Source organism: Pseudopodoces humilis, chromosome 22 (genome assembly GCF_049639895.1).
Source record: "Pseudopodoces humilis isolate 2021_Gansu_Grassland_sample_001 chromosome 22, ASM4963989v1, whole genome shotgun sequence".
Lineage (NCBI taxonomy): Eukaryota > Metazoa > Chordata > Aves > Passeriformes > Paridae > Pseudopodoces > Pseudopodoces humilis.
This window is the reverse complement of record NC_142221.1, coordinates 6065548-6093053: the sequence shown is the minus strand read 5'-3', so window position 1 is coordinate 6093053 and position 27506 is coordinate 6065548. Positions and strand designations below refer to the sequence as shown.

At 46.5% G+C, this 27506-nt stretch overlaps 1 protein-coding gene across 8 annotated transcripts; it reads right to left on the bottom strand.

The window, feature by feature from the left end:
- Positions 1-464: 464 nt before the first annotated feature.
- SLC25A25 (solute carrier family 25 member 25) lies at positions 465-27425 on the bottom strand. Of its 8 annotated transcripts, none has more exons than XM_088065680.1 (11): positions 27103-27425; positions 7496-7622; positions 7322-7409; positions 6844-6879; positions 6432-6543; positions 5602-5760; positions 4696-4848; positions 4486-4593; positions 4077-4244; positions 3436-3586; positions 465-3009 (listed from the first exon to the last, which is right to left on the bottom strand). In XM_088065680.1, the coding sequence occupies exons 1-11, from the start codon at positions 27373-27375 to the stop codon at positions 2825-2827; spliced, it is 1560 nt and encodes a 519-aa protein (XP_087921806.1). In that variant the 5' UTR covers positions 27376-27425; the 3' UTR covers positions 465-2824. The 8 variants fall into 8 exon arrangements, with proteins under 8 accessions (XP_087921806.1, XP_087921805.1, XP_087921804.1 ...); XM_088065679.1 differs by lacking the exon at positions 6844-6879 and adding an exon at positions 25413-25545 and having other exon boundaries at positions 27103-27242; XM_088065678.1 differs by lacking the exon at positions 6844-6879 and adding an exon at positions 25413-25548 and having other exon boundaries at positions 27103-27241.
- Positions 27426-27506: the final 81 nt, after the last annotated feature.

The following is a 27506-nucleotide window of genomic DNA, read 5'->3' as shown; positions in this document are numbered from 1 at the left end:
CACAGCAAGTTTTGTTAACCAAATCAGAGGCCACTTGCACTTCCAGCTATGGCTCCTGAATGACCTTCAAGGGTAGCTGGGTTGTTATTCATGAAAAAAAACTTGTACAAAGCCTTTATTTTGAAAACTGTGTAAGCCAGGTTCTTTAAAGGGGATAATTGGACTGCAGAGTTTTCAGCTGTTCTGGGAAATCCACTTCTCTGAACAGAGTGTTATGGATACTGCAGAGATGAGCAAAGTCCAGCAACACTCAGAGACAGGTAAACAGTGTCTGAACATCCCTGACTCATCACCACTATCATCAGCCTTGATTTTGCTGGCTTTGTTTTTAACAAGTCTGTTCTCCCAGGTCCTCATAGTGAGAATCCTTCCCAGTGTCATTGTCCCTGGTGAAAATAAGCCCAGGAAGAGTCTGGCCCTAAAGAGCACAAATAAACCATAGAAAAAGAATTGGAGACGTGATATCTCTTTATCAGACCTTTATTAGCAGACTGTTCCCTACATGAAGAATCCAAGTTAGATTTGCATTATAACAATTTGTGGTTACAGCTACAAAGATGGTTGTCATTTTGCATTGATTTTTGCATTCTGATATTCATATTCTCATTAGGCCACACTGGTAGGAAGGAGCCACTGCAGAATTTATGACAGGTCTCAGGAAGAGGGGGGTGGGAAAAAAATCATATCCCTAATCCATTGTTGGTTAGATTTCCATGTGGCTACTACTGACAGCACTGAAAGTCAAGGCAGAGTCTCACCTGGGAGACTCTCCATGAACCACCAAAATCTGTCAGAAAAACAGCAGTTGCTGAGTGCTAGCAAATCCTTTTCCAATTTCTCACACACATCTCCAGTGTACTCCTGCATGTGATGAGCACTGGCACAGCAGCAGGGTCTGCTGATCCAGCCTCAAAGCACAGCTGCAGCAGCTCATGTCCAAGTGCAAGTTTGCTTCCATCTCTCTGGAAATGTGTAGTCTTTAGTCCCTGAGATTTCTCTCTCCCCCCCTTACTTAAAAACTCCCCCAAGCGCTCTTAATTAACTGTTGTGACATCCAACATCCACAGACCTTCCACTTCCCCACTTCAGCCATCCACCCAAAGCCTTTCTGGCGTGCACAGAGGCAATTCCAAGCTAAGGCAAGCCTCACAGTGCACCCTCTCCCCAGGGTTCTGCTTCCTCACCTGCTCCCTTCTCTCCTATGGCTTCTTGCTACAGAATTTCTCTGGGCTGAGGTCCTCCAGCAACAAACCCAGACATGGGAAAGGCAGTTCAAGCCCCGGAGGGCAGGTATACGAGTGACTTCAGCATCCCTCCCCACGACTCAGCTGTGTGATGTGAAAGAACTAATAGAGAACTTTTTAAAACAGGAGAAATACGAGCACAGTAACAATATTTAAACAAACCTATAAAAATAGTGTGACATAACTCTGTTCAAATAAATACAAAATAAATATGCTTTAAGCAGTAAAACAGTGGAATGCAACACTGGTCCATTTTACCCAAAATTAAAAGTTGGGTGAGGATCTCCCAGGCCTCAGAAGCTGGATCCTATTAATTAAAGCAGCCCATAACGCTATCAGAGAAATTTTAAAGCCATCTCTTTCCCTTAGCCTTATGAAAAGCACCCTTTGAGAGACAAACAAGCATGTCTTCAGGACTGAAAGAAAGCTCACCCCTCCCAGTGACAGCCAGCCCCTCTCCCTACCACCCCTTCCCACAGCAGACATTCCTGACTTGGGGCCCCTGTCGCACCAATGGAAACCCGAACATCCATCTACCAAGAGGTCTAAAGAGATGAGATAGCAGCATAGGCACGGGGTTTGGAAAAGGCTCACGAGCTCTCCTTGGCACCAGGCAGGATGGAATTCAGAGGTCCATGCAACGCTGCACAGGGGCTCTCATGTCGTGCTGGGAGCACAGCTGCACAGGAGCTGTGAGTTATTTTGTCTTTGCTCACTAAAGCCATGCATCACAGTGCCAGGCAGCCCAGGGCTCTCCTGCCTTCCCCTTTCCAAGCCCCTGCAGAGAATAAGACAAGCCAATCCCGGCATGCAAAGGATACAGGCATGCAGGCTCTAGTCTGCTGCTTCTGTTAGTAAGTGCATCTTGTTAGTGGGTTTGAGACACACTTAAATCTATAAAAATAAATAATCCTAATTCTTCATCAGGCTGGCTTAAGCAACCTTCAGCCTGGCTGGATAAACCACTGCCCACCAGCCCTCCAAACCAGTACAGATCAAAATTGCATTTCATGTCAATTCTTGGAAGCAGAACATGAATGTTTCCCACCCAAAGGAATATTTGTAAACATAACAAGCCTGGTGTGGCAGCAGCTCCTACACAAGGTTTGTACAAATTTAAACAACGGGTAGGAAGTTAAACAACTGAATGGAAAAAGCAGCTCTCTGAATGGAAAAAGAAGCTCTTTCAGCAAGTCAGAAGGTGCTCATCTGTAGGCAAACAGCTCTGTACAGGCAACACGCTGAGAGCAGACTTGTAGCCCAAATCTTTGCTACTCTGTCATACTGCTGGGAACTGACCTCAGCAACTCCAGCCTTAAAATCTCCCAGGAGTTCATCTCCTGGTCTCCTAAAAGGCCCAAGGAAAAGGACCCCGTGATGGTTTATGTGGAGTTCTGAGTAGCAAGATGGCAAAGGACACCAGGTCCTCCCCTCCCCCTCCCTTACTGACTCACAATCTGAGATTTCACAGCTTTGCTTCGTCAGCTTAGTGTCGACACATTCACAGAATGAGAGATGGCTTATATGTCTTGGGATCGCATCCCAAGATTTCAGAGTTCCGAGTCCTCAGCAGCTCCTGGTCACCGTGAGTCCACGCCCAGAGTCATCTTCAAGTTTTCATAGACCACATAGCTGATGCTCACAGCTGGGATCACCTTCATGAAGTTGGGCGCCAGACCCCGGTAAAGCCCAAACGCTCCCTCTGTCTTCAGAATGTGTTTGAACAGTCCCCTCATGGTCACTTCAGGAGCACCCTCCACTGAAGCTGCAACAGGGAAAGCCACAATAAATAACGCAGCCTATGTAGTGAGAACACTTTTGTTTCCAAGAGCAGATCTGATCCATGTGCTTTCAGATGTTCCCAGAACAAAGGTGCTTCGTGGGGGACAGCATTAACTTCTCAGCTACCCATTCCGTGCTCCACACTGCAAGTATTTTCTCAAACTGCTCTGCAGATGCCCTCAGCCCAGAAATGCTGATCAGAGAAAAACAGAACCTCTGTCCTGGAGGTCCTTGGCCACAGAGGTTAGAAGGGCAGCACAAAGTCCACTGTCCCCTTGCAGCATCACAAACAGCCCATGGCTCAGCTGTGTGGGCCAGCTGAGGCTGTTGTTGCAATGTTTGCTCTAGAGAACCTTTAGCCTTGCACAAAAACAAAGGCAGAAGTTCCCACTGTTCCAAAAGTTCTCACCTTGGGCCTGCATGCGTGTCCTCACAAGGGCCAGTGGGTAACTGGCAAGCTGTCCACAGGTGCTGGAGATGGTGCCACAGGCCAGCAGAACAAAGACCCCAGGGTCAGCACTGTTGACAGCATAGCGTTGCAGCCAGGTGTTTTTCAGAGTCTGGAAGGAACAAGCCCAATATTAGCAGGGAAGAGGCAAGCAAAGGAGTATCACACTTCATGAAGGATCTACAGTAAAAGCCAGAAAGTCCCAAGTTCAGCCAGAAGCACAGGGCTTCCCGAATCTTTTTGAGTTACTGCTGCTGTAGGGCCTGGGGGAAATCCCTTCTTTAATTTTTTTGCAGTTTTCTTGTAAAGAAAAGAAACAAGGGACCAAGCATGATGCCGACTATGGTTTATGAACTAGAATCATCATACTGAATTATCTTTTAAGCCATTTTTGGGTAAAAGAACACATTTGCTCCCCATAAGGCTGCTCAAGAAAGCTTTGATAAATTACTTCTGTTGTGACTGATAGGTCTGACAAGGCCACACAAGCAGCACAGCCCTACAACAGGTCAACAATAACATAAAACATTATATAATAATAACATAAAACATAATATAATAATTGTTAGGCTTAACCTAACAACAGGTTAAAGGCTTCATACCTCATAGACTGCCAGGTCAATACCAGCATATGGAATGATTCCCAACATGTTGGGGATGTAGCCTTTGTAGAAGGCAGCCATTCCTTCCTTTGCAAGGATGTTTTTGGCACAATCCAACATGCCTGAATATTGTCCTGTCTTCCTTAGAGCCATCCGTGTTTTCAGAACCTAGAAAACAAGAAATAGCATGAAGGCCTACAGGAGAATCAGCAGGAGAACAATGTACAGACAAAGTCATTTTTAGGAGCACAGCTGTCAGGACCACAGCAAGTGTCCCACAAGCATTACTGCTTGGTACCACCTCTGAGAACTCATTAATTAAATATCACAGTGCCAGTGTTCTATCCACATCTTCCCATCCCTTCCCATCCCATCCCTCCTGGGCTGCACTCTCAGCCTCCTGCCTCACCTCCATGGGGTAGATGCTGCTCTGGGCAATGGCCCCGGCCAGAGAACCAGCCAAGAGCCGCTCGTGGATCCTCAGCATTTCCTGGTCAGTACCAATGAACCGCTTGATCTGCAGAAGTCAAAACAGACAGACATTGAGGCTCCACGACTTCTCAGCCATCATTTTCTTTTCAGCTTGTCCTTCTGCAGTCACAGCTGTCTGCGCCCTCACCTGCTCATAGGCCATGAACTTGATGGCTGACTCAGGTGCAATCTTCAGCACGTTGATGCCATTCCCTCTCCAGAGTGACCTTGGGCCACCCTCCCGGATCATCTGAGTGAAGCCACCGATGATGCACATGTTGTTACTGCGGGAGGCGTGAACCTGGGGGAGAGGGACAAGCCTGGATTAGTTCCAGTCCCCATTACGACAGTGCAACGTTTTTCTGTAATCCGGGGACAAAAGGGCGCTTTTTTATTTACCCAGAGATTTGCCAAGGCTTTAATCCCTTCCAGATAACTTCTACAATAGGGAAGCAAGCTTCTTTTCTTTTTTGCCAAGTCTAGCGTTAATTAATCAATCTAATCAGTATCTCCCTCTGGAATGGGAGGAAAGGTTAAACAGGCAACTTGGTTTTTTCCCATACCTAGCATAGGATCAACTATCCATCAAGTTCTCAGCTGGTTCAAGAGCAGGTGCAGTGACAAAGCAGGCTAAAATCACAATCTTCCAACTCCTTTCTAATGCCAATAATACTGAATACAAGCTCTGCCAACTGACCACCACATTCACTTCAACTCTCATGGCCTCAGGGTCTCTCAAAGGAACACAGGATTTTATCCTGTTTCACCAAAACCTAAGTTTTCCATAAAACTGTCTTACTACAGACAGTTTTGACATATCTACCTCTAAAAAGATTGTCTGTACTTTTTCTAGGCAATGAATAATAATTTTTTATATTACTTTGATCACTCAAAGAATTCAAAATGCTTCTAAATATAGCAATAAAAGAATGACAAGATTAACATTGGCCAGAGTGCTGTATTGTGTTAATGAACATTATCACCTCCCAGGTAACCATAAATATTGAAGGAATCTGCTCAGGTATTTAAACAAACTGGAACTGCTCCATCATACCTGCATGAGCACTTTCAAACGGTCCAAGGGAGCTGTGCAGGTTCTGGACACGGCACCTGCACCTCCACCTGCAACCAGATGCCTCCACCACATCCCTGTCTGCCTCTCCTCCACTGTGAACTCATCAGGGACGGTCAAATTCTCTCCTACATCAAAGATCTGCAAAAGGAGAAGGTGTTAATGCCAAGGTTTTACTGCTCTTTATTAGCACCAAGTGCTGAAGTACAGGATATGCTAATTCCAAGCCAGCAGCTTATCTCCTGCCACTAACTGCTGTGCCTGGCCACAGGAGCTGCCACTGCTAGAATGTGTCACAGGGGAAACTGTTAAGATTTCTCTCCAAGAACCTGGCAACTGCTGAACATTTGTCTACATCAAAATACTGTCATATTTAGGAACAAACTGACCAACTGCAGGCAGCTGCACAGCAAAAAAGCTGGACCTCTCCAGAACCTTCCAAGCTCACAGCCAGTTAAATCTCATTACATACTATTCATGTGCAGATAACTCCAGGAAGGATGGATGCCTGTGGAATCAGATTCTAGTTTTAACAGGTCCTGAACCAGCTGGGGCTGGCCACTGGCAAGAGCTCCTGGAGGTGCACACCAAGAGAACACCCTCATCTCCCTGAGTACTGTGCCCACAGCTGTGACAGTGATAAGTGGCAAGATTACAGCAGAGGACAGGAAGCAATTGAGCTTCCAGGGCTACAGAGAAGCTATGAACCATGAAGAGAAAGATAAGGACTGCATAGCAGCTCCTGGAGGTCAGGACTTGGACCACGAAGCTGGGCAAAGACTGGGACCTGTTGTACGGGAGCTATTTCTTACCGTGGAGTGCTTCCAGTACAGGATGATTTCAGGAATGTTCTCCACGGGGTGCAGCAGGTGATAGTCTCTCCACTCATTCCAATCAATTGTCATTGTCCCATTTTTATCCATGCTAAAAGGATTGATCATCAGTTGAGTACAGACTCCCACGGGGTGACAAATTCCTCCTCCCCTTCCCTTTGATTATCCAGGCCTACACCAAAAAGAGCTTTGCAAAGCAACTAGTAAAACACTTCTAAAGAGACACAAGACACAGCTAGAAAATCTTCATTTCACCACACAATGCTGAGGTAGAACTGGGCTCTCTCTTTCCTCCCCTCTCTCTCCCTTCTAACCAGCCCACAACAGTATTTGCAACCCCTCCTACCAAATTCAGGGACATAACTGACACTGAAGGGAAAATAATACTTACTAGGTGACAGGACCCCAGAAGTGTCCCGTCCTTATTCTGACACACAGGCAAACACACAGAGGGAAGGTAGCAGAGGAAAAAAAAAGAGGAAAAAGAACAGCACAAATAAGTGGTTGTTAACCTGTTAGTGCCACATGCATAAAGCACTCAGCATTTCCAAAGAGCAACTGCACAGTCCCTCTCCAAAGCAGCAAGCTCAGGGCAGCAGGACAATCAGACAGGGATGCAAATCAGCTTAGGTGCAAGCACTTCTCCACAGGTCAGGGAGAGACTCTGGCAGTAAGTCTCAATAAAGCATTATGATTTTATAATGGCACATCAATTCATAGGGAAAAATCAAAAAGGAAAGTAATAGGAAAAAAGGGAGGAACCAAAGTCTCTGGAAAGTGCATACAGAGGAAAAAAAGACAGGTTCCATGTCCCTATATTTCTTTCTAGCTCCCTCAACATAAAACAGAAAAACCAGTGGAATCTTCACCTCTTCAGTATTTTCTCAGCCTGCTGTTCAGAGATCTTGACTCCCAGGTCCCGGAGAGACTGGACAATCTCCTGGGCATCGATGCGGCCTGCAAAGATAAGCCAGTGAGCTCAAGCACACATATTACAGCTAACACATGTACCAGTCCACCATGAGCATGACAAAGGTGTTTACCATCATTCTTTTTATCCAAACTCTTGAAAACCAGTCTCAGCTTCTTTTCATGGTCTTGAAGATAGTGAACAAATTCCTCAAAATCCAACTGTCCGTCCAGGTCTTTGTCTCCAGCCTTCACAATTTTCTGTTCAGAAAACAACCGAGAACTGTCAGCTCCTTTGTTCATTCAGACAGATTCATCCCCTCTTCTAACATATTTAAAAAACATTTCCCACACACCTTTAACCTTTTCTCCAAAAAGTAGCTGACAGAATTGTAATTCTTCTAAGGGAGTTGTACAACACAGTAGCGTAGAGAAGTCACCTGATTCCAACTGTTTCCCAAAGTCCATTACACAGATGGAATGCCTCGTGTTTTTATCAGGGATATTCTGCTAGTGTCATGTGTTTAATCTCAGGACTGTATCTTAATTAAGTCCTTGTGAAGGTTCTTGAACTAAGCATGAGTCAACAGATTTGCCAAGCGAGTGAATCACAAAACTTGAGTTAATAAAAGAAATTGAACAGGAGAAGGAATTTCTTGCCTACTACAATCCTTACAGAAGTAAGCTCCCTCTGGCAGTAACTAACTTCAACCAGCAAAATCCTGTCCAGCTCTAGTGAACACAGCCAAAGATAAAAACCTTTGTGAACTGGTTTAGGCACCCTGAAGCTATGTGCTTTAATTACACAAGTTTCCATGAGGCGCATATAGAGCAAGAATAGGTTCTTAGTAGGACAAAGCTAAAATCAAGATCAAACTGTGCCAGACATCTAGGACAAGGTAAATGACTAACTAACTCACTGCAACTGCAGCTCACTGAGGCAATAGTCCATGGACTGTCCTCTCTAGGGGCACATGGCTGCATGTTGACAGGTGAGGTGATCTCCAGACTGCAAGAATGTGGCTCAGGGAGTTCCTATCCCCCTTCTGGTTAAGCCACTTGCCTTTGACAGCTTTTAATTCTTTTCTAACATGAACCAGTGAGCAAGACTTAGTGAGGTGTGATTCAGTCCAGTGCATCACCCAAAGTTTTGTTTTAATTCTTGTAACATTTATGTTAACAGCAGGTGGGTTGTTAAAGAAGCTCTGAGCAGAGATGAAACACTGCGTTAACCCTCTGTTCACCAGTATCTTGTTCAATATTTAAGCTTCAAAGTATTAGGCAAGCCTAAACTCACTGTGATACGTCCTCAGTCTATGACCACCAGTGCCCTTCATAAGCCACAAGTCTTTATTTCCATGTCATTTTAAATTACTTCAGTACTAAATAATTTGCTATTGAAACGCTCTCTCTCACCCACCAAGTCCTGTCTCTTTAGCCCTAATGCTATGAGGATTATCCCTAATCACTTTATGAACCTTAAATAAGAAAGTGCTGTCCCAGCTGTCCTGACCTCCAAGGTATGCCCAGTATTCTAACCTGCCATTTATCGTATGACCGTTGTGAAGTTCAGACACGACCTCACATTCAACTTGCAGGCTAAATATAGACCAACACCCCTCTCCTGTCAGCACACTGGGCTTGAACAGCTGAATCAGGGCTTCCCTCTCACTAACAACCCCCCACAAGTTGACAGGCATCAATAATTCGGAGGCACTGTAAGAGAGATGTGACTGTGCAACTGCTCTCTCTCTCAGCACACCCTGACAGCTGCAGAAATGCACCCTGAGTGATCAGAGACCGCAGGCAATAAAAGCTTTGTGCTGTTCACCCTCCTCCCCAGCAATCAGAGCACAAAAACGCTGCCTGCCCGACAGTAACCCACAGCACACGTGTGAGGGGTGAGAAAGGCAAGCTCCCAGCATCTTCTCTGGAGGTGTGAACAAGTATCTGCCTGCACCTCTTCACTTTCAACAGCAAACATGAAATCTGGCCATTAACAGTTATTTTGGTTGCAGAAGTTCCTGTGGTCACCTGCAGTCACAGTCCCTGCAGCACACTGTGGGAACCCACACTCCTTCCAGCCTGCTGTCCATGTCTCTGCAGAGGCATAAAAAGCCTCCCCTGCTTGGCTGATCAATATTCAGCTCTCTGGGCTCTTGATAGCCTGATCATGAAAAAAAAGTAGCAGCAAGCTGAAAGCAAGAGCTGTGATACATCAGGATGGAGAACTCCATGGATTTAGTGCATGTCCCTTCCACAGCAAAGCAAAAGGTTCTTGCATAACCTTCCCCAGCTCAGCCCACCCACCCCTGGCTGAGTCACTCCCACAGAGCTGCTCTCCTGCTCACAGCACAAACCTGCTCACCTTCACCAGCTTCAGCTGACTCCACATAACACCCCTGCTGTCAGAAGAAGGCATGTGGAAGGATGCAAGAAGGAGGAAGAGGATGTGAAATGCTGTATCTGAATAGACCCACAGAAGCAGAAGACTCCATAGTTTGGAAAACCCATCTTTTCTATTTAACTCACATCAGCTGGTTTAAACAGTCTTAGAGGCACAGAGACCTCACCCAATTCAAGACAAAAAAGTCAAAAAGAATTCACTCCACACCTGTTCATCAATCCCTGCCAAGGAGCACAAGCAGCGTTTCCATGCTTTATTCAGTTATTACAACAGATCCTTCATTAACTTCTCCCCCTCTCAAGCGAGCCACTAAAGGTATTAGACACCATCCCTCCGTCACTCACTCCCTCCCTTCCATTCCTCTCTCAGGGCCATACCTGCTTCCACTGGCGGTAGGTGGAGAATTCCTGGGAAGGAATGAAGAGGCTGAGTCGGAAGATGGATTTGAGTTCGGCCGGCAGCCCCTTCGACTCAAAGTACTCAAACTCCGTCTGCCTCTCCCCAAACACCGGCACGTACAGACAGAGGCAGAGCATCTTTCTGAGCCCAAGACTCAGCTGTCCTGCTCAGTCCGACTAGCAAGGAAGTGAAGTAAAAACTGAGTGATTCCCCTGAGCTAATTTCAGCACCTAGTGGAAAGGAAATGCCAGCGAGTCTCATGACACATGCCTATGAGTGAGCCCGGCTCCAGCGGGATTGGCTGCACAAGCCCTGCCCTTCTACTTAAAAGGGAAGCCGGGGCTGTTCGGTCCCACCCAGCTGATAGGAAGGAGACACGTGAGCTGCCTCCCATTGCTCAACACCTGGCTCCCATTAAACCCTGCCACCTTACATCACACTCGCTGCCAGTTAACTCTTACTGGCTGTCTCTCTTAAGCCAAGACGCTTTGGCCAAGGGCCAGGACACTCACTTGCTGAGCCTTACATCCTTGTCAGTCCTTTTCTGAACCTGTTCTCACCGCTGTGGGGATTTACACAGTGGGGACCTGTCTTGATCACAGCCTCTCCCATCATGCAAACACACAAGGACTATCACTGTCTTCTCAAAAATTATTTTTTTAAAGTGCAGTAAGAGCAGGATGCCAGCCACTTACTGCTTTAATATACATTTAGGATAGCCAGCTAAAGCAAGTTTTCCACTTTCACAAGGTTATTTTGTTATGCCAGAGTTGACTGGCTTTGGTTGCAAGTTCTCCTGACAACATTTGTGCCAGTTGAGAGCAGACAACCCCTGCACACAAAGATCTCTCCCCTCTGTAGCAGTCCAGCAATAAAGCCTGTGGAGGTTTGTCATTGAGCCAAATACACAGAAAATCACCCAAAGCAAGGGCAGGCTTCAAAACAGCCCCAGCTGCTTCTAAGCCTCCTAGCTAAGCATCCACACAGCAGTTACACCAGCTTAATATTTTTCATCCTCTTCTGACTCCAATTAAACATTGCAATCAGATATGTGCTATGAGAAGTGTCCTGGGCAGAACAACATTTTCCAGTTCTTCCCTTGACAGTTTAACTGCTTTGTAAGCGAGTTCCTGAGCTCTCATTAGGAGCAAGCCAGGCTGGAGGGAGTGTGGCACAAGCACCATTTAATGCAGGTATAATTACAGCTTTCTGAGCATTTGGTGGAGTTTGAGGTACAGGGTAACACCTAGCTCTCCAGAGAGTACCAATGTGCAACGGGCAACAATGCCAATCAGGACACAATCACTGACTGCTAACATGAATTTTAAATAAAGTTATAATCCTGCTATTAATCAGAGAGAAGCTGTCACACAGGGAAGATATAAAAAGCCATAGCAAATAACCCAAATGCTGTAATCCTGTCTGCACTGGAAGTAACAAAATATGTTTGCTGAACTGGTTCAAGCCAGCCAGCATAACAGCCTTCCCCACTGCTGCGGACACAGCAACATTTTCTAGTGCTTGTTGTGTTTGAACAGCCTGCCTGGCAGAGCAAAGTCCAAGCAGCACTCCCCTCCTCATGCACAGGGTGCCTGTACGTCTTTACCATGGTGTTTTGTCCTCTAAGGCAAAGCCAAGGTCTGTAATGAGCTGTTCATGGAGCTGCATGTCAATCACACAAACTGGGAATATTTAATCTGTGGCTTAATTTCAAGGATTTTTATTTTTTTAAAAGCTTAATGGGTCACGACTCACAGCAACTCAGTACCCTTGGGAGTTGTGACCTACAATGGTGTCCTCTGCCCTTCCTGGGGCACCTCACCTACCGTGGCACCACAGCCAGGTTACCTAACCAGGCTTAACCTACTCCCTGCTGACGTCTCTCTGCATGAAAACTGGATCTTCTCAGGGACTCCAGATCCTCTTAAAGATCAGCTGCAGCAGCTCACTGCATGCATGCCCACAGCACACACCAGCCTTCCCACCGAGTCCAGTCTCACTGCAAACAGCACCCTAATGATACCTACACCCCACTGTCCAACACCAAACACCCCCACCGAAGGCAGCAGAGCAGGTACCCCCAGCAACAGGTAGTAAGTGAACAAATCTAACTCAGATTTGCTTCACAAAGCCTTAAGATCCTCCGTAGTCCTTCCCACGAGTTGCCAAGCATCACTATTATAGCTGCTTGGCAGCTCAGTTGCTATGCCAACATGATGCAGATTTTCCTAAGAAACTCTGTTTGGAGTTGGCAGCTAGAGACAAAAGGCAAAATCGGCACATTTTAGGAAAAAAAGCCCTACTACCTACGTCAGAGGAAAGGAGAAAGCTAATGAGGTTAAAGCTGATTTTAAGCAGGGTATTAATTACAGGACAGTGAGCTAAGAAGGAGAGACAGATTACAAACGAAGTTTATATCAGCAATTCAGGTTATAATGACAAAGGGAACTTAAACAAGTATTAAGAAGTTTTTGTATTTCAGCTAAAAAAATCCTGGTAAAGCTGGAAATACTCAAGAGCCAGGCAGCTCTCCAAAGCTGCAGGGATCAGTGCTGCTGGGACACTGTTGTGGGGTCACTGCCCACATCTCGGCACACTCAGAGCCAGTGCCACTGCCCCAGCAGCCCAGGGCTTCAGGTGCCAGCTACAGACAGTACATTCCTCATTAGCACTGTCTATTCCTGATCAAACCAAGGACAGGGCACAGAGCTCAAATGAAGTCACTCCTCCCTGACATTTCCATCCACCCATTCCGCCACTGAAACTACACATTTTCTGGGCCATGTGGAGCCAGCTTGGCTAATATCCTCTGCAGTTCCTTGATGACAAGAAAAGTGAACCATGAAGGAAGACAAATCCAGCTCTTTCTCCCTTTTAGAAAACTCATTTTAATTTTATTTATAGGATTTGGTTCTTTTAAATGCTGCATGAGTTACTAGTTCCCATACCCTGCCATCCCTGCTAATCTTTCCAAGTCATTTGTACTCTTCTAGGCATCTGCTTCATCACTGGTTTACTACATCACCTCAAAACATACCTCCCAAGGGATGGAAAGATGCAGCCATACAAGGAGCAGGAAAGTATGCTGTTTAATTCTGAATTTACTTAGCTAAAAAAAAAGGCCCTAAAAATATCAAGTACCAGCAAACGTCACAGTCACATAACATCCTCCTTCAGAGGCAAAACAGCTTTCTGGGCTCCAGCCCTATTGCTATAAGGTTTCACTGGGTTCTGCTGACTTGGTCTTGTTTAGTTTCTGGAAACTAGCTTATAATTAATTGGACAGTACAGAAAGTCCTCAAAAAGCACAGAGAGTGTACAGTGAATCAAGGAGGGGAGTTAATGATTTAAGAGACCCCAGCAGAGTAAAGAGCTGCAACCAGCAAAGACTTTGCCAGGGGAAGGATAAGGGACCAGGCACAGCAGAGAGCACTACGTGGTATTTGACATAAAGGTAACCAGGAAAGGTGACCTGTTCCACCAACAACACTTGGATCCAAAGTTACAAGTCCAGATGGTGACATCAGGGGCCTGTTTCCTGTGTACACAGATCCAGGGCCAACATAACACATTTGCAATCAGTATTTTCTCCCCATATTTGCAAAAACAGCCTCATGTTGAAACAGCTTTAAGCAGGCAAACATCTGAGGAGGAACATAGCAATGACAAGTGAAGATTGAAGAGCCAAGGCCAGGAAGCCCTTCCAGTCAAGTTTATTGATACACATCAATTCCTTACAGAAACCCCAGTACCAGGTGTGATATTTTGTGCGTGTTTTTAGAAGGGAAGTAGTAACAGGTGTTTTAACAAAATGAAGTAGCCTACCAGTCAAGAGACTGCTCCCAAGGTCACAGCCAGCCAGCGGCAGAGAACAAAAGCCCCCACATTTTCTATTAACATCAAATAACACTGTTCACACTGGTTTATTATCTATCCCTAAGGCTGTAGAAGACTTTTCCCAACACTTCTCCTTCAGACAGGTAATTGGAACACTGATATCTGATCGAGCACAAACAAGTCATTGCATCTTAACAAGTTACTGTCCATCAGCTGAGCCATGGGCTGGATGAAGCATAAGCCAGCCCAAATCACAAGGTGAAACATATCTGCATAATCCTCAACAGAAGAGCTTTACACTGTGTTTTAATTTACAATCAGGGCAAGCTAAAATTACACAGTCACAACCTCCTGGCAGATGGGCAGTTATTTCCTGAGATGCAATAACTCCATTTTACCACATTCTTATCCTCTAGGTATTTCTCCATTAGCCAACCCTACAGTTCCTATGCAGAATTTCCCAGGGTCACACAGGAAAGAGGAGACTGGTATCAGCTTTCAGAGAAAGCTTTATTTCCAGGTGTGAACAGATGGACTCTCCCTGACTGAGAGACCATTGTTCTCTGGAAGACACCAGAGATTTTCAGCCCTATAATTCCAAGGTTTTCGTCATCACTTCCTTCAGTTCTGAGCCTCTGTCCTTCTTCAACCTCTGTGCACCAAAGTCCTCCTCAAAATGCGCATGCTCCTTTTTTGGAAGGGGATGCACAGTGCTAACTGCTAAGGACAGAGATGAAGGCAAAAGTCCCTGCAGATTTTCAAGTCTGATTCAAGCAGGGAATGGCTTCTGCTCCCCAGAATGTGAAATGCCGCCCTGCTTGTCTCCATTCAAAACAGCAGCAGAACAGTTATTAACCCCTCTACAATTTAAACCTGTTCATCCCTCATTTTAAAGAGAAAGCTCATAGCAACAACCATGCCCAATTCCCTGTCAAATAAGCTGGATCCTGAAAGTCACCCACCCCTCTCCTTGCTGCAGCCCTTCAGTACCATCTCCACCTCCCACTCTTTGCAGGCCTAATGCCCAACTCCTTCCCCACTAATCCCAGGTCACACCCTTGGTTTTAAACCACATGTAGTCAGAGCTGCACCATCCTCAGGGGAGACAGGCAGCACTCCCTCCATTAAATAAGCCAGAACTGCAGTCGGCCAGCACCGTGCTGGGAGCCCCAGCACTAAACTAAGCAGCTTTTGTTTGCCTCCCCCCAGACAAAGCCTCACCATTTATTCTCTGCCAACTGCGCGCCCCCACCACCTCCCCACTCTCCCACCCCCTGGGATTCCCATCCCCACAGAGATTTTAGTCTCTCCCTTATGCCACCCGCTCCCCAAGGACAGACTTTACTCTCTTCCGGGCTCTGCCATTCAAACAATATAGCCAGTTACCCATTTGCTCAAAATGTGCAAGTTTTACCAAAGGATTACCAAATTACCAGAGACTGACTCCAGAACATTGCAGGATGCATTTGATTCTTTGCTGGTCTCCGGTGCAGGGGTGGGACTCGCCACTAACCTGCATTATCATTCCCTGTCCTCTATCATGTTTTTTACAAGTTTCCCAGGAACCCTGAAGGCCCCCATATTCCCCCTTGCCCCTAAACAGCATTTTTCTCACACACTTTGAACATCATGTTTGGAAGGTTAGATCACCTCCTCTCTTCAGTCACTCCCCTGCCCCCCGCCCCCTTCCTTTCTAGCAAGCACACAAGTTAGACCCTGCTCCCTTTTCCTGTTCTTCTCCCCCCTCCCCAAATTCACACACACAGCTACTCACACACTCCACCTGCAATACCCCTTCTCCCAGCAGACCACACACTCCACTGCCATGTGCACCAACCCCTCCTCAGGCCCCTGCATATCCCATTACCTTTGGAAAATGCTCTGCGGGTCCAACCACCAGTAGGATAGTTGGTCTCCTTTCAGTGGGATCAGTCCCTCTGTCCTGTGTCTTCCCCAACACCTTTGGCCCTTTCTCCCCGGGGCCTGGAAGTGGGATGGTGTTTCTGGCCTCATCCTCTTTTTCATCTGCAGGACCTTGGCATATGGCCCTGGGAAGGAAGCTAGACAGAAAATGCCACAGGGTCTGCAGCATTGCTGCTCCAGCGAGCATCCCAGGCAGGGAAACCCTGAGCGCTCAGGAGCTGCCCGCTGCCAAGGATGATGTGACTGCACTACCAAGCACCCCCAAGACGGGAATCGGCACGGCAGCCAGCGGGAGGTTCAACCCAGCGACTCCACCGGCTCCGATTCTTTACAGACCGCTCCTGCGGACGCTTCCTGCCTTTTGAAATTGCTGCTACTGCAGTCGTGCCTGGCCTGACAAGCAGCTCATTGTACCAGAGCCTCAGAAATCTGATGGCAACAGACAAAGCACAAGCCCCCTGGCACGGAGAAGCCGAGACGCCGCGCTTTGGAGACTGCTTGCACAGAGAAGCCGAGACGCCGCGCTTAGGAGGAAATCTAAAGATGAACCTCTCCGAGAGGAGCTTCTCAGAGCTGCCAACTGAGATGCGCGTCCCGGCTCATCCCAGCGGCAGCCCAGGCGAGCAGCGATGCTGAGCAGCGATGCTGAGCACCCAGGCTGCGTCCCCACTGCAGCAGTGCCCAGCCAATCCTCGCTCCCAACACTGCGCTGCTCCGGAGCACGGCAGCGCGCGCAGCCGGCCGGGAGCGCGCCCCGGGCGCGGGAGGCCGCCCGCGGAGGAACGCGCTCGCCGGCCCCGGGGAGCGGCCGGAGCATGGGAGCCACTGCCCCAAAGCAATGGGCAGCGTGCGAGGGATGCGTGTGGCTCGGCAGCTCCGGCTGCAGCTCTTTGTTAGGGCGGCAGATGGTTCTGCAGAGAGAAGCCGGCTTTGCCCAGCCATGGCCGCATTAACCTCTAAGTGCACTCTCTCGCCCCAGTCTATTATAGTCTCATCCGTGCCTACAATAGCTCTTTGGTGCTGCATTGTGCTGCTGCCGCCTTTGGCTCCCAGCACAGCAAAGGCTCCCAGCACAGTGTTTACGGCCATTCATCAGTGAGAGCTGTGCTTCAACCATCGCTGGTGTCGGCTGGCCGAGCTCTGCTGGAGGAGCCTTGAACCACCTAGTCAAAGGTAGGATATTAATACATATAAGCACAGGGACACATGATATTGATTGGATTTCTACAAGAAATGCCACACTTTCCTCTGCTGCCACAGCAGCAGTTGTTCGTTGATTGGTGAAGCTGCATCGGCCTCCCACCAGAACCCATCCTGGGGGAACCCAGCAGCATTTTCCATTTTACAGTTCATCTACTTCATATCCCCAGATTCTTTGTGTCCACAGAGGGCACTGCATGCCTCGCTTCCAAAGTACCGTCACTCTTCCGTAAGTATGGGGGTTTTTACAGGCAGAAAAAATTAGTACAAACCCACAGCTTCCATCACCTGGGGCTCCCTACCCAACAGAGCACAGCAAGAGCCACAGCAAAGGACCTCAGTTTTCAGCTTTAACTTTTGAGAGTGACAGACTGCAGGACACTTCTGGTATACAGATATTAGATGTGAAAATACAATCCAAAATGTAAAAGGTCTGCGAGCCTTAAGCAGCCAAGTTGCACATAAATTTAGAGATGAACATCACTTTTGGGAACTTGCTATCATTGAATTCCTATAACAAAACTAAGTAATGGAAAAAGTGAGACAAGTACATAGAAGACACCACATTAAAAAAATTCTTCTGCAAATACACCAGAATTACTTAAGAAGAAAAAAATGCTTTTTAGTCACAAGGTCTATGTACAGTATGCAACAAAGTTTTTTATCTTAAAATTTGACACATACCAGAAAGTAACCACACATAAAAAATTTACAGAATTATGGGGCAGTAACGCTGGGGTGAGGGTGTGAGAAAGCCCTGTCCATCTCTGAGGAATGACAGAGTCTGGTTCTAGTTGGGATGCAGTCAGCAGCTCAGGTGCAGGCAGCAAAGACTGAGGAATTCTTGTCATGCCTCCATTACCCTGAGCTGCTGCCAGTCATCGCAGCTACAAGTACAAAAGTTAAACTACTTTCTAACACATAGTGAATCAGATCCTTTAAGATGACATTTGGAAGTTTTTAATGCTCTCAAGCCAAAGAAACAAAGCAGATTTTCTGAACTGGGCACAGTTCTTCAAAATCAGCTTCTATTGGCCTAAGGCTGTGGTTTCACAAGCAGCTGTGAACTAATCTGAAGCTTACTGCCACTACAAGTCATCTCACATATCCACTTAAGCCCTGCACTTATCTTGCTCCCATGCTCCTTTGACAACCTCATTAACCCAGCCAAAAAAGTGCACAGCTTTCTGCTGGGGTAACCACTTGAGGCAACTCATGGATGGGGTCCAACAAAGTGTGGAAAGGGCATCTGAGCTGCCTGCAGCAACAGGCAGGCTGCCCTGCCACTCACACAGCTACAAGTCACGATACAGAAGGCAAAGCACCCAAAGTAGAACTTGAGTTTTGTCCTCTGTGGTCACTTAATACTCTCAAGGCTCCATTTAACAGCTGATGTTACCTGATACTGTTACAATTGTTCCCCCTGCATTAGTATTAACATTAGTGGTGTGGACACATAAGGGACCCCCATCTTCCTTTGTTCATGCAGAGATTTCATAAGAAAATAATAATTTGTGCAAGAAATTAAATGCCTGGGGTGTAATTAAAGCGGAAACTCAGCAATGCTTCTTTGGCCTCTGTTCTTACCAAAGGAAACCTCAGAGGAATTCTGCCACCATGCTAATTCACACAGCTCCTTGAGAACAGACAATTTTCTAATCATATTTAGGGGAAAAAAAAAGCATTTATTTTACCAAGTGGGGAATTTTATTAGGTCAGAATAATAAACCTAGTAACAGCAAGATGATTATAGCTAGAAGCAAGACAACTGCACTCCTACAGGGAATTTGTAGGGAAGAATAACTCTGCCAACACCTCCATGAAGCCAGTCATTCACACATAAAAAAAAAAAAAAGATGTAATAAATACTGTAAGTCCAGCATGAAAGGTAACACAAAGGAACATGAGCAAGAATTCACTTTTTCTAGAAATCATGAACAAACACCTAAGCCACAGTGAAACAGCTTTCCTAACCTCAGCTTCATTAGGAGACAGCTATTCCACCAATTCCAGCTGTTTACATGATCCAGACCTGGGATTTAAGGCAGAAAAAGCAGGAGGGCTGATCTGAATGCTGGCTCTCAGCCAGCTCACCAGTCACTGGGGACTGAAGGCGCCTGTGGCAGCTGGCCTCAGAGCCCTGCACACCAAAATGGATAGTCATTAGATAGCCTGAGCAGAAGCTGACAATAAAGAGCTGTAATCTATCCAAATGGGGACAAAAGAGAGAGAAAAACGAAAGACACTGACATGTTTTGCTCAATTAAAGTATTTTCACTACGGCAAGCTGGCAGAGGGAGGTTCTGTGTAAACCATAAAATGAAGGTATCTTGTACCCTTTTCAGCCACATCATCATACCTGCTGAGTCTAAAACTCAGTTTTCAAAGAGACACTTGCCTTTTCCAGGCTGGTATACCTGGCAGAAATTCACTTTTGCTCTAAGACGGTTCCTAGAAGACTTTTGAATAAATGCACAGCATTTTCCTGCAAACATGTGAGCATCATCAACTTGCTAACATGGAAAAAATGTGAGAGGGAGGACAAAAAGAAAGGGGGGCAGAGAGAAGGGAGCTGCGCTGGGAGCAATGACCCTTCTCCTCCTCCAGCACAGGAAGAGCTGCCAGCAGTCTCTGGTTCCTTAGGTGACCCTGCAGGAATGAGCAGTGACTCATCTCCTTTGGGAGCCTCCTGGAAGCACCCCAAGGAGCCCTGCTGCCTACATGTGTGTGCCACCCAGAAACAGCACCCAGTCCCCAGCTGGGATGGGCCACCATGACTCTACCAATTACCTCTCATCTTTTCAAATTTAATTTCTGACAGAGAAAAACGTTAAGTATGTCACTACTTCGCACTTTTTAGAAAGTTTAAGTTTAACCCTGCACGGTGTTTCTCACACCATGACATAAAATATCAATGTCTTGGCTACTGCTGCTTAAATTATTAAACTGTCTGGTGACATTCAAGTACACTCATATATTAAGGTGACACAGCGTAGCTCAGAGAACACTACAAAACAACCCAGGTCTCCTTGGTACAGAAACCCTGGCATAAAGAATTAGCTACCCAAGCTGATATATGCAGACATCCACAGCCAGTGCCAAATACAAAAATACAGAGAGAACTGGCCAGAGAGGGGGAGCACAGAGCCATTGCCCAGGACAGAGAGTTCCATCAAGGTCATAGCATATTATAAGAAGAGCGGGGATTAACCAAGAGACAGGGCAACCTTAATACTCAGAAATTAGAAAATCAACTTCTTGCTGCAGCAGACAGTTAAGCAGGAAAACAGGTAGTGAGAAAGGATGGCCTGACAGCAGCCCAGGCCCAGACCTGCCCCCACACAGTTCTCCTCAGGCTAAATGATGCAGGTTCACATACCAAGCAGCTTTGCCTTTCCGAGCAACTCATGATCTAAAAATTTCAACAATTTCTCTTAGAGCAGAATTCTCCACTGCAAACCACTTTAGCTGCCAGAAGCTCCCCTGCAGCTCATGACTTGGGAGTTGGAAAAACTCAGATATCTCTGCTGCCTTCCCAAACAGACATGAGTTATCACAGCTATGCTTCTCCACCCAAGACAAAGACTGGGCCATCATTAAACTGTGCTCATGTCCCACATTCACAGGGACAAATATAGCAATAGGACATGAACAAGAACAAAGACTCATTTCCCATTTGCTACAAGTAGGGCTGTAGGAAAAAGCTCCCTCCCCCTTCTCCTCCTCCCAACACCGTATCACATTATACTGTGTGCAACCAAGAGCCCAGGGCTGCAGCACCACCATTTTGTAGGGCTCTCAAACAAAAGACCAAGTCCTTATTATGGCTTTGATGTCTTTTATTAATGCACACCAACCATTATTCTGCTAAATATTCAGCTAGACTAAAAATAAAAATAAAAAGAAACAGTGAGTATGCTGAAGTCTGGTGTTTTTTACCTGCTGTTATTTCAGTAATCAGACAACTCCCTGAAAGGAGTATTTAGCCACCCAGAAGTTGACCTCTTCTCTGAGGCAACCAGCAACTGGACAAGAGGAAATGGCCTCAAGCCACACCAGGGGAGGTTCAATTTGGACATCAAGAAGCATTTTTTCACTGAAAGGATTGTAATGCACTAGCACAGGCTGTCCAGTGAGGTCACCATCCCTGGAGGTGTTCTCAAAACAACTTAGTGCTACGGTTTAGTTAATATGGTGGTGTTGCATCAAAGGTTGGACTATCTTGGAAGTCTTTTCCAACATTAACTATTCTAATAATCTGTGCAGATGAGGACAAGGAGATATGTCCACTACTTATCAAGGCATTGAGCCCTCGTCACTAAAAAATGCCCCACAGAACACACAAAGACCAAAACACTGCTGCATATTCTACACAGGCACAATCAGCTGCTTTGGATGAGTTCTGTTGTTTCATTCCACTCAGGCTGAGGGGTTCCTACAGGCAGTCATTTCCCTACAAAGTTCAGAACAGACCCCATCCTGTAGGAAGTAATACTGCAAGGCCAAATCAGTTATATTCAGGATGCCTTTCTACTTACACAATGCTGACATTTAAAATTTATATGCTCTAGTCAAAGTTGCACCTACATCTCTTAAAGGTCAGCCAGCAGCCCTAGGTCATTAGCACTGTGCAAACAGGACAAAGGTCTCTGCTAAATAAACCAGAGAACCACCAGGCTTCTCCAATTTTCTGCAAGATAGGACAAAACAACAATCCTGGAAGAACAAACATCCTTCAAGAGCTGTATACCTGGTCCTATATGTACCTAAAGCAACACCTGTCTAATCTGCAATTGTTTGTTTATACACAAGGGAAACATGCAGGAGCAAGTTTCTCCGGTGCATATTTGCATCTAAAACCTGGCTCCCAACCTCCCTCTGAACAAAGAGTGGACACACACTGCCCATTTCACACATTAATCACACTAAGGCAGGGCTGACCAGAGACCAAGTCTGGGTTAAGACTTTCACCAAGACAGCCTGAGATTCCCTGGTCCCCAGCACCCCTCTCCTCCTGTTGTCCCCACAAGACCTCTGGGTGCTGGCAGTGATAGCCTGGGGCGGCTGGGGTGACATTCCCTGTCCCAAAGCTGTCACTGTAGGGGCTGCTGGCCAAGGCTATTAATAACCAACACTGCGCCCAGAGGTTTCCTTATGCCAAACCCAAGGCCTGTCTTCTCAAAGTCTTTTCTGCAGCTGTCAAGAACTCATGTGATTGATTACAGAGCTCATTTGCGTCTTCAGCCTAAATCAGAGAAGGCAACAAACCCCAAATTCATACCAACTAACCACTCACCAGAGATTTGACAGTTTTATCTGCAATTAAATCACTGACCTACAGTTCTGCTCTTGCTCAAGTGCATGAGAACAGGGCCTCCATCAAACCACACATTTCATAATTTACAAAGAGCAAGAACAGGCCTCCACTCCCTACAGACCCAGCAAATATGATATGTTTTGCTTATTATTTTAATAAATGTTATTCAATGTGTGAATTTAATTAGCATGTTATTGAAAATGGTTTCATCTTGTATTGAAACTGGCTTGAAGTATTCACAAAGGGTAATCCTTCGGGATTAGTAAAGAGATGGGTGGATGAGAAGTTGTTGGCAGCAGAAGGAAGGTATCAACTGGAATATCAAATTGTAACAGTATTTGTCTGATACAACCTTGTGTTGCTCAACCCTTCACGATGAATTACAAAATCTCCACAAGTGCCGGAGCCGGATGCAGAACACATAAAACATGAAAATGTGATAATGCATAAATGTATATAGGTTTGGAGATGTATTGTGAGATCTAAATGAGAGCTAGAGAGATATTCCAGTCCAAATTACAGAACAGTAATAGAATTTTGCTCTTTTTATCATAAACTGACTTCTGTAACACAATAAAGACTCAGGTCCTCCAATTTCAGATGGCTGTGAATGGAAAACAGGTGAAAGCATCACACTGGAAAAAGTCCCAGGTCCTTCTGCCCCCTACCATTGCTAAGAATTGCAGTACATTGTGAATAGTATAAAACAGAGTATTCAAATGTGCTGAAGAATAAAACAGTTACAGAGACAGAGCCTGAGAGGAAGAATTAAATGACGTCATGACAGAAGATAAAGTATTGATCAGAAACAAGATTAAATTTCTTTATGATTGCAACTGCTGCAGTAGAGTTTCTCAATCCATCCATGGAGTCACTTGCGAAAGAGCTAATTGATCTATTATCCCAGACATGGACACAGCTGCAAGAGTCCAGGGACACACTTAAAATGCAGAGCTGTTCAGAAGAAAGGCCTGACGCAAACAGAACACTGCACAGTCCAGCTGCAGCAGCACAGCTTTGCTTCTTCAGTACATGGGAAAAGTAAAAAACAGACCTTGGGGGGAAGTATGGGCAGCAAGGACCTGAAGATCAAAGAGGAGATACAGGGCTAATGAAGATGTGATGAAGGCAGGTATCAGTAGCCTGGGAACTGATATAGTTTTCCACAGGGAAGCTGATACCAAGGGAGCAATCACAGTCACATATATGAACTTAGGAGGGGAAAGTATCACAAGACTAAGGAGGACATCACTGTAAGTTAGAGCAGAGACAAAGAGGACATTGGGGACTGAAAAGAGACAAGGGTTATGTTTGCTCTGTTTCTTAAAGTGAACTGGTCCAGCAGAAGATGCTCAGCACCACTACAGAAGAGGCAGCTGTAGACAAAGTTCACCACTTCAGTCTGTCTCTAAGCAGCTGGGATTAATTCCACCAGTTCAGACTGTCTGGAACTTCAGCAGCAGAGCTGAAGTTTTGGAATGGCACTCCAGCCCTGCAGTTAATCAGGATCAGTAGGAAAACAGTTATATTAGCAAACACACAAATATTACCATCACACATTCTTTCAGCAATAGGACATCTCCATATACAAAGTAGGAAACGGTTCTGTTTCAGCATATTTCCATTAAGTGCATATTTCAAGCTCCACAGGTCTATATAAAGTCAGAAAGCAACAGTAACAGGACACTGACCATCCCAGAGGTAAATGAAATAAAAGCAGTAAAAGACTATCCCTTCACACAGTGGAACAAGAAAGGCTTTTAAAAAATTCTTCACATGGTTATCATTTTACTGCCCAGAGTGAAGTATGTGGATTGCTTCATGCTGACCACTGCAAACAAGCATTTCGTTACAAGGCTCACTGGTTTGGCACACTGTATTTGTCAATTGGTTTAAAGATAACAGCATGGGTTAAAACAAAAAAACAAAACAAAACAAAAAAAAAAAGCATCATTTACATAAGCAAATTCCACCTCAAAGGACATCTGAGTACAAGCCCTTCTCTCCCCCACCACAGAAAGCCACCTCTAAAAGAGAAGGCAGCAATTTTCCAAGAATGCCACAAAGGGTTTTATCTCAGCAATAACTCTCAAGCATTGAAGGAGCCAAAATATTGCTCATTTTCTTTTCAAGTTCAGCCCAAAAGTTATTGTTACCACAAGGACTTTTAGCCTACTGACGCAGGGAGATTAGCAGCTCGCAGCTAAGATTGGCGATAACCTCACTTTACCAGCCCAATGTTTTCTCCATCTGCTCCCAAATGTATCAAATGTACTGCTGCATGGAAGGAAAATTAAAGTGCACCAGAGGCACCAAGTAATTTACTAATCACAAGCAATCCTTGTGATTTATGCCTAAATTGGTCTCCAAACACCGTGCTCGATAAATCAGAAAGGTTTTCTATCTTGACACTTAAGCACTTTCTTTGAGCGTGACCTCACATTAGTTAAGCATTGAGGTGCCATAATTAGCTAAGGATGGAGCAGAAAAAAGACTGACTTATTAATAGAACTGCCTTGGAAACAGGAAGTTTATTTGATTTCCCTAAAAATTGCATGACACGGAAGTTTGCTAGCCAGCTGAGGGCTGTTCCCACATTTTTAACTGGAACTTGAGAGTTTTGAACCCTGCATCCTCACTCTCAGTGGTTTTTACCCTGCTGAATGGGATGCTCTACCACATTAACAATGCTTTGCAAACTCTAGAACGGTTTGACTTTTTATTTTTTACGATTTTTTTAAGATCGAAAGGATCTTAAAGAGCACCCAGTTCCAACCCCCTGCCACAGGCAGGGACACCTTCCACTAAATCAAGCTGCTCAGTGCCCCTTCCAGCCTGGCTTTGAACACTTCCATGGATGGGGCAGCCACAGCTCCTCTGGGCACCCTGTGCCAGGGTTTCACCCTCCTCACACTATTGATGTGGAAGAGGAGTCAGAGTAAGGAAAGGGCTGAGGAACAATACTGACAGACAAGGGCTTCAGCAGAAAGACAGGATTGTTAAGCAGCATCCAGCCAGCACTTCCTTCCGGCAGCGAGTTCCAGTCCCCGCAGAACGGTTCCTCTGTGCCGCTCCCGCAGCGCGCCAAGCAAAGAAACTCTCTGCTGGGAAGTAAAAACGCAGTTTATTTTAAGGTGCTTCCTCCTGGGCTAGGGAATGTTAGGCTGGATTGAATTACATGCAAAGAAAAGGGAATGCAAACAGAGGCAGGCATGCAGGCGTAAGCACAGAACATACTGGGTCATGAGGGACTTTTGCTAGAGGTCAAGGATTGGGCCCCACAGGTGGCAGCAGGTCAGTGTCAAAAGGACATGCACAGGTGACTTGTGGTAAAATCAGATTTACATACCCAAACGCACCCAGAAGAAAACCCCCGTGGCACTCATGTTATCTTTAGAAACAGCACAACTAAACTACTCACAGGATCACACTGCCAAGGAATTCTCATATTTTACAGCAGTTAGGAAGATGCCAGCCAAAAAGGAATGTTAGAAGCTAAGATTCTGGAGAGTCAAAGCTAGAAAGGAACCGGAAACTCTGAAAAAGACTGCACAAGTAAAGCACTGAAACTGGGGCACCACTCCCAGAACAGGGAGAGAATAGGAGCTGTCACTTGAATTAAGTATCTCTTCAGTGACTCAGAAGTTATTCTTAAACTCTTCTTCCTTCCTGTAGGACTCAGGTGGTGGCACATCCTTGGCAGCACCCATGTGTTTATCTCTTCTCTTCACATGATACTCAGCTTTTTTATGCCCCTGCACATAAAGTACAAGCGACTAGGTAGGGAAAAGCTGTGCAGCACTGAGGACCAATGAGCCCATTAATCATAGATGTGTAAATAACACTAAACATAATTAAATAGCATCATGTTGAACCTTGGAGCCCTCAGTGTACAGCATCACACAGAGCAGTGCAAGTACAAAAGGCTCCCAATACTGAAAGAGAAAGCCAGAGCTGCATGTTTTATACACTCCACGTGCAAACTACAGTACAGCAGCCTCCCTACATTCTAAGATATTTTTCAAACTCATAAAATAAACAAGTCTGGCATAAGCCATCCTGGGCAAACGTAAGTAGCAACACGCTGCCAGACTCATATAAGGAACACGGTGATGGAATGAAACCTGCACAATTGCCCTGACTGCAGGAATCGCTTCCAAAGGCCCTTCTACTAGTGTAAGTCAGCATGCAAGCTGCCCTGTCCGAGTCCTCTGTGGTTTGTTTTTTTTCCTGTCCAAAACACTAAGGTTTTAATCTTAGTAATTACGGACAGTTAATACCGTACATGCCTACAGGTAGCAAGCAAGCTAATTCCTCCGGGTCTAGTGCGCAACCCGGCAGGGTGGCTTTGAGGGAAGGACCCTTGGGGAGCGGGGCGGTCGTGTCGCATCACACAGCCCCGCTCTCGCTCGGGGAACAGGACAGGACGCTAAAGGGTCGCAGATGATGCCACGGTGCTACCGTGCACAGGTGCCACCGCTGCCCCGGCGAGACACAGCTGGAAGGTGTCCAGAGGCCACGTCCTGCTCCCGAGACGAGCACGGAGAGGGCTCCAGAGCGGCTACGGGACGAGGGGAGCGGCCAAACCCTCCCTCTGCCCCGGAACGCGGGGCCGTTCAGCCCCGCCGGGCCAGATCCCACCGCCCGCCGCTGCTCACCCGCAGATCCAGCTCTGTGCGGTGCAGGCCGAGGCGACCCAGCCCCACGGCCAGATCGTGGATGCAGAGCGCCCCGTCTCGATTCACGTCGAGCTTCTGGAACAGGGCGCGAAGACGGCGGTCCTGCTCGGAAGCCTCGGACAGCGACCGCCCGCAGGACCCCGCGTTCCCCCCGCCGCCGCCGCTCTCCACCGCAGATCCATGCGGGGATCCGCATGGGCAGAGAACGCCGCTCACAACCGGGGAAGCGAGAGAGCGCCGCGCCCCCGGCATGGCCGAGCCGGCACCAACCACCCCTCACGCCCGCGGCACCGGCAAATGGCGCCGCTTCCGCCTTCGCGCCACGCGCCGTAGCCGCCACGTGACGCCCCGCGCCGGCCAATCACAGCGGGCGACACGCCCTG

What these genes read in the sequence shown, in the direction of transcription:
- SLC25A25 (XM_088065680.1), bottom strand. Translation starts at nt 27,375, where the DNA reads ATGCCGGGGGCGCGGCGCTCTCTCGCTTCCCCGGTTGTGAGCGGCGTT. An exon ending in AGTTCATGGCCTATGAGCAG is followed by an intron (nt 4,594 to 4,695) that starts GTGAGGGCGCAG and finishes TGACTTCTGCAG; the next exon opens with ATCAAGCGGTTCATTGGTAC. An exon ending in GCAGCATCTACCCCATGGAG is followed by an intron (nt 4,245 to 4,485) that starts GTGAGGCAGGAG and finishes CTTGTTTTCTAG; the next exon opens with GTTCTGAAAACACGGATGGC.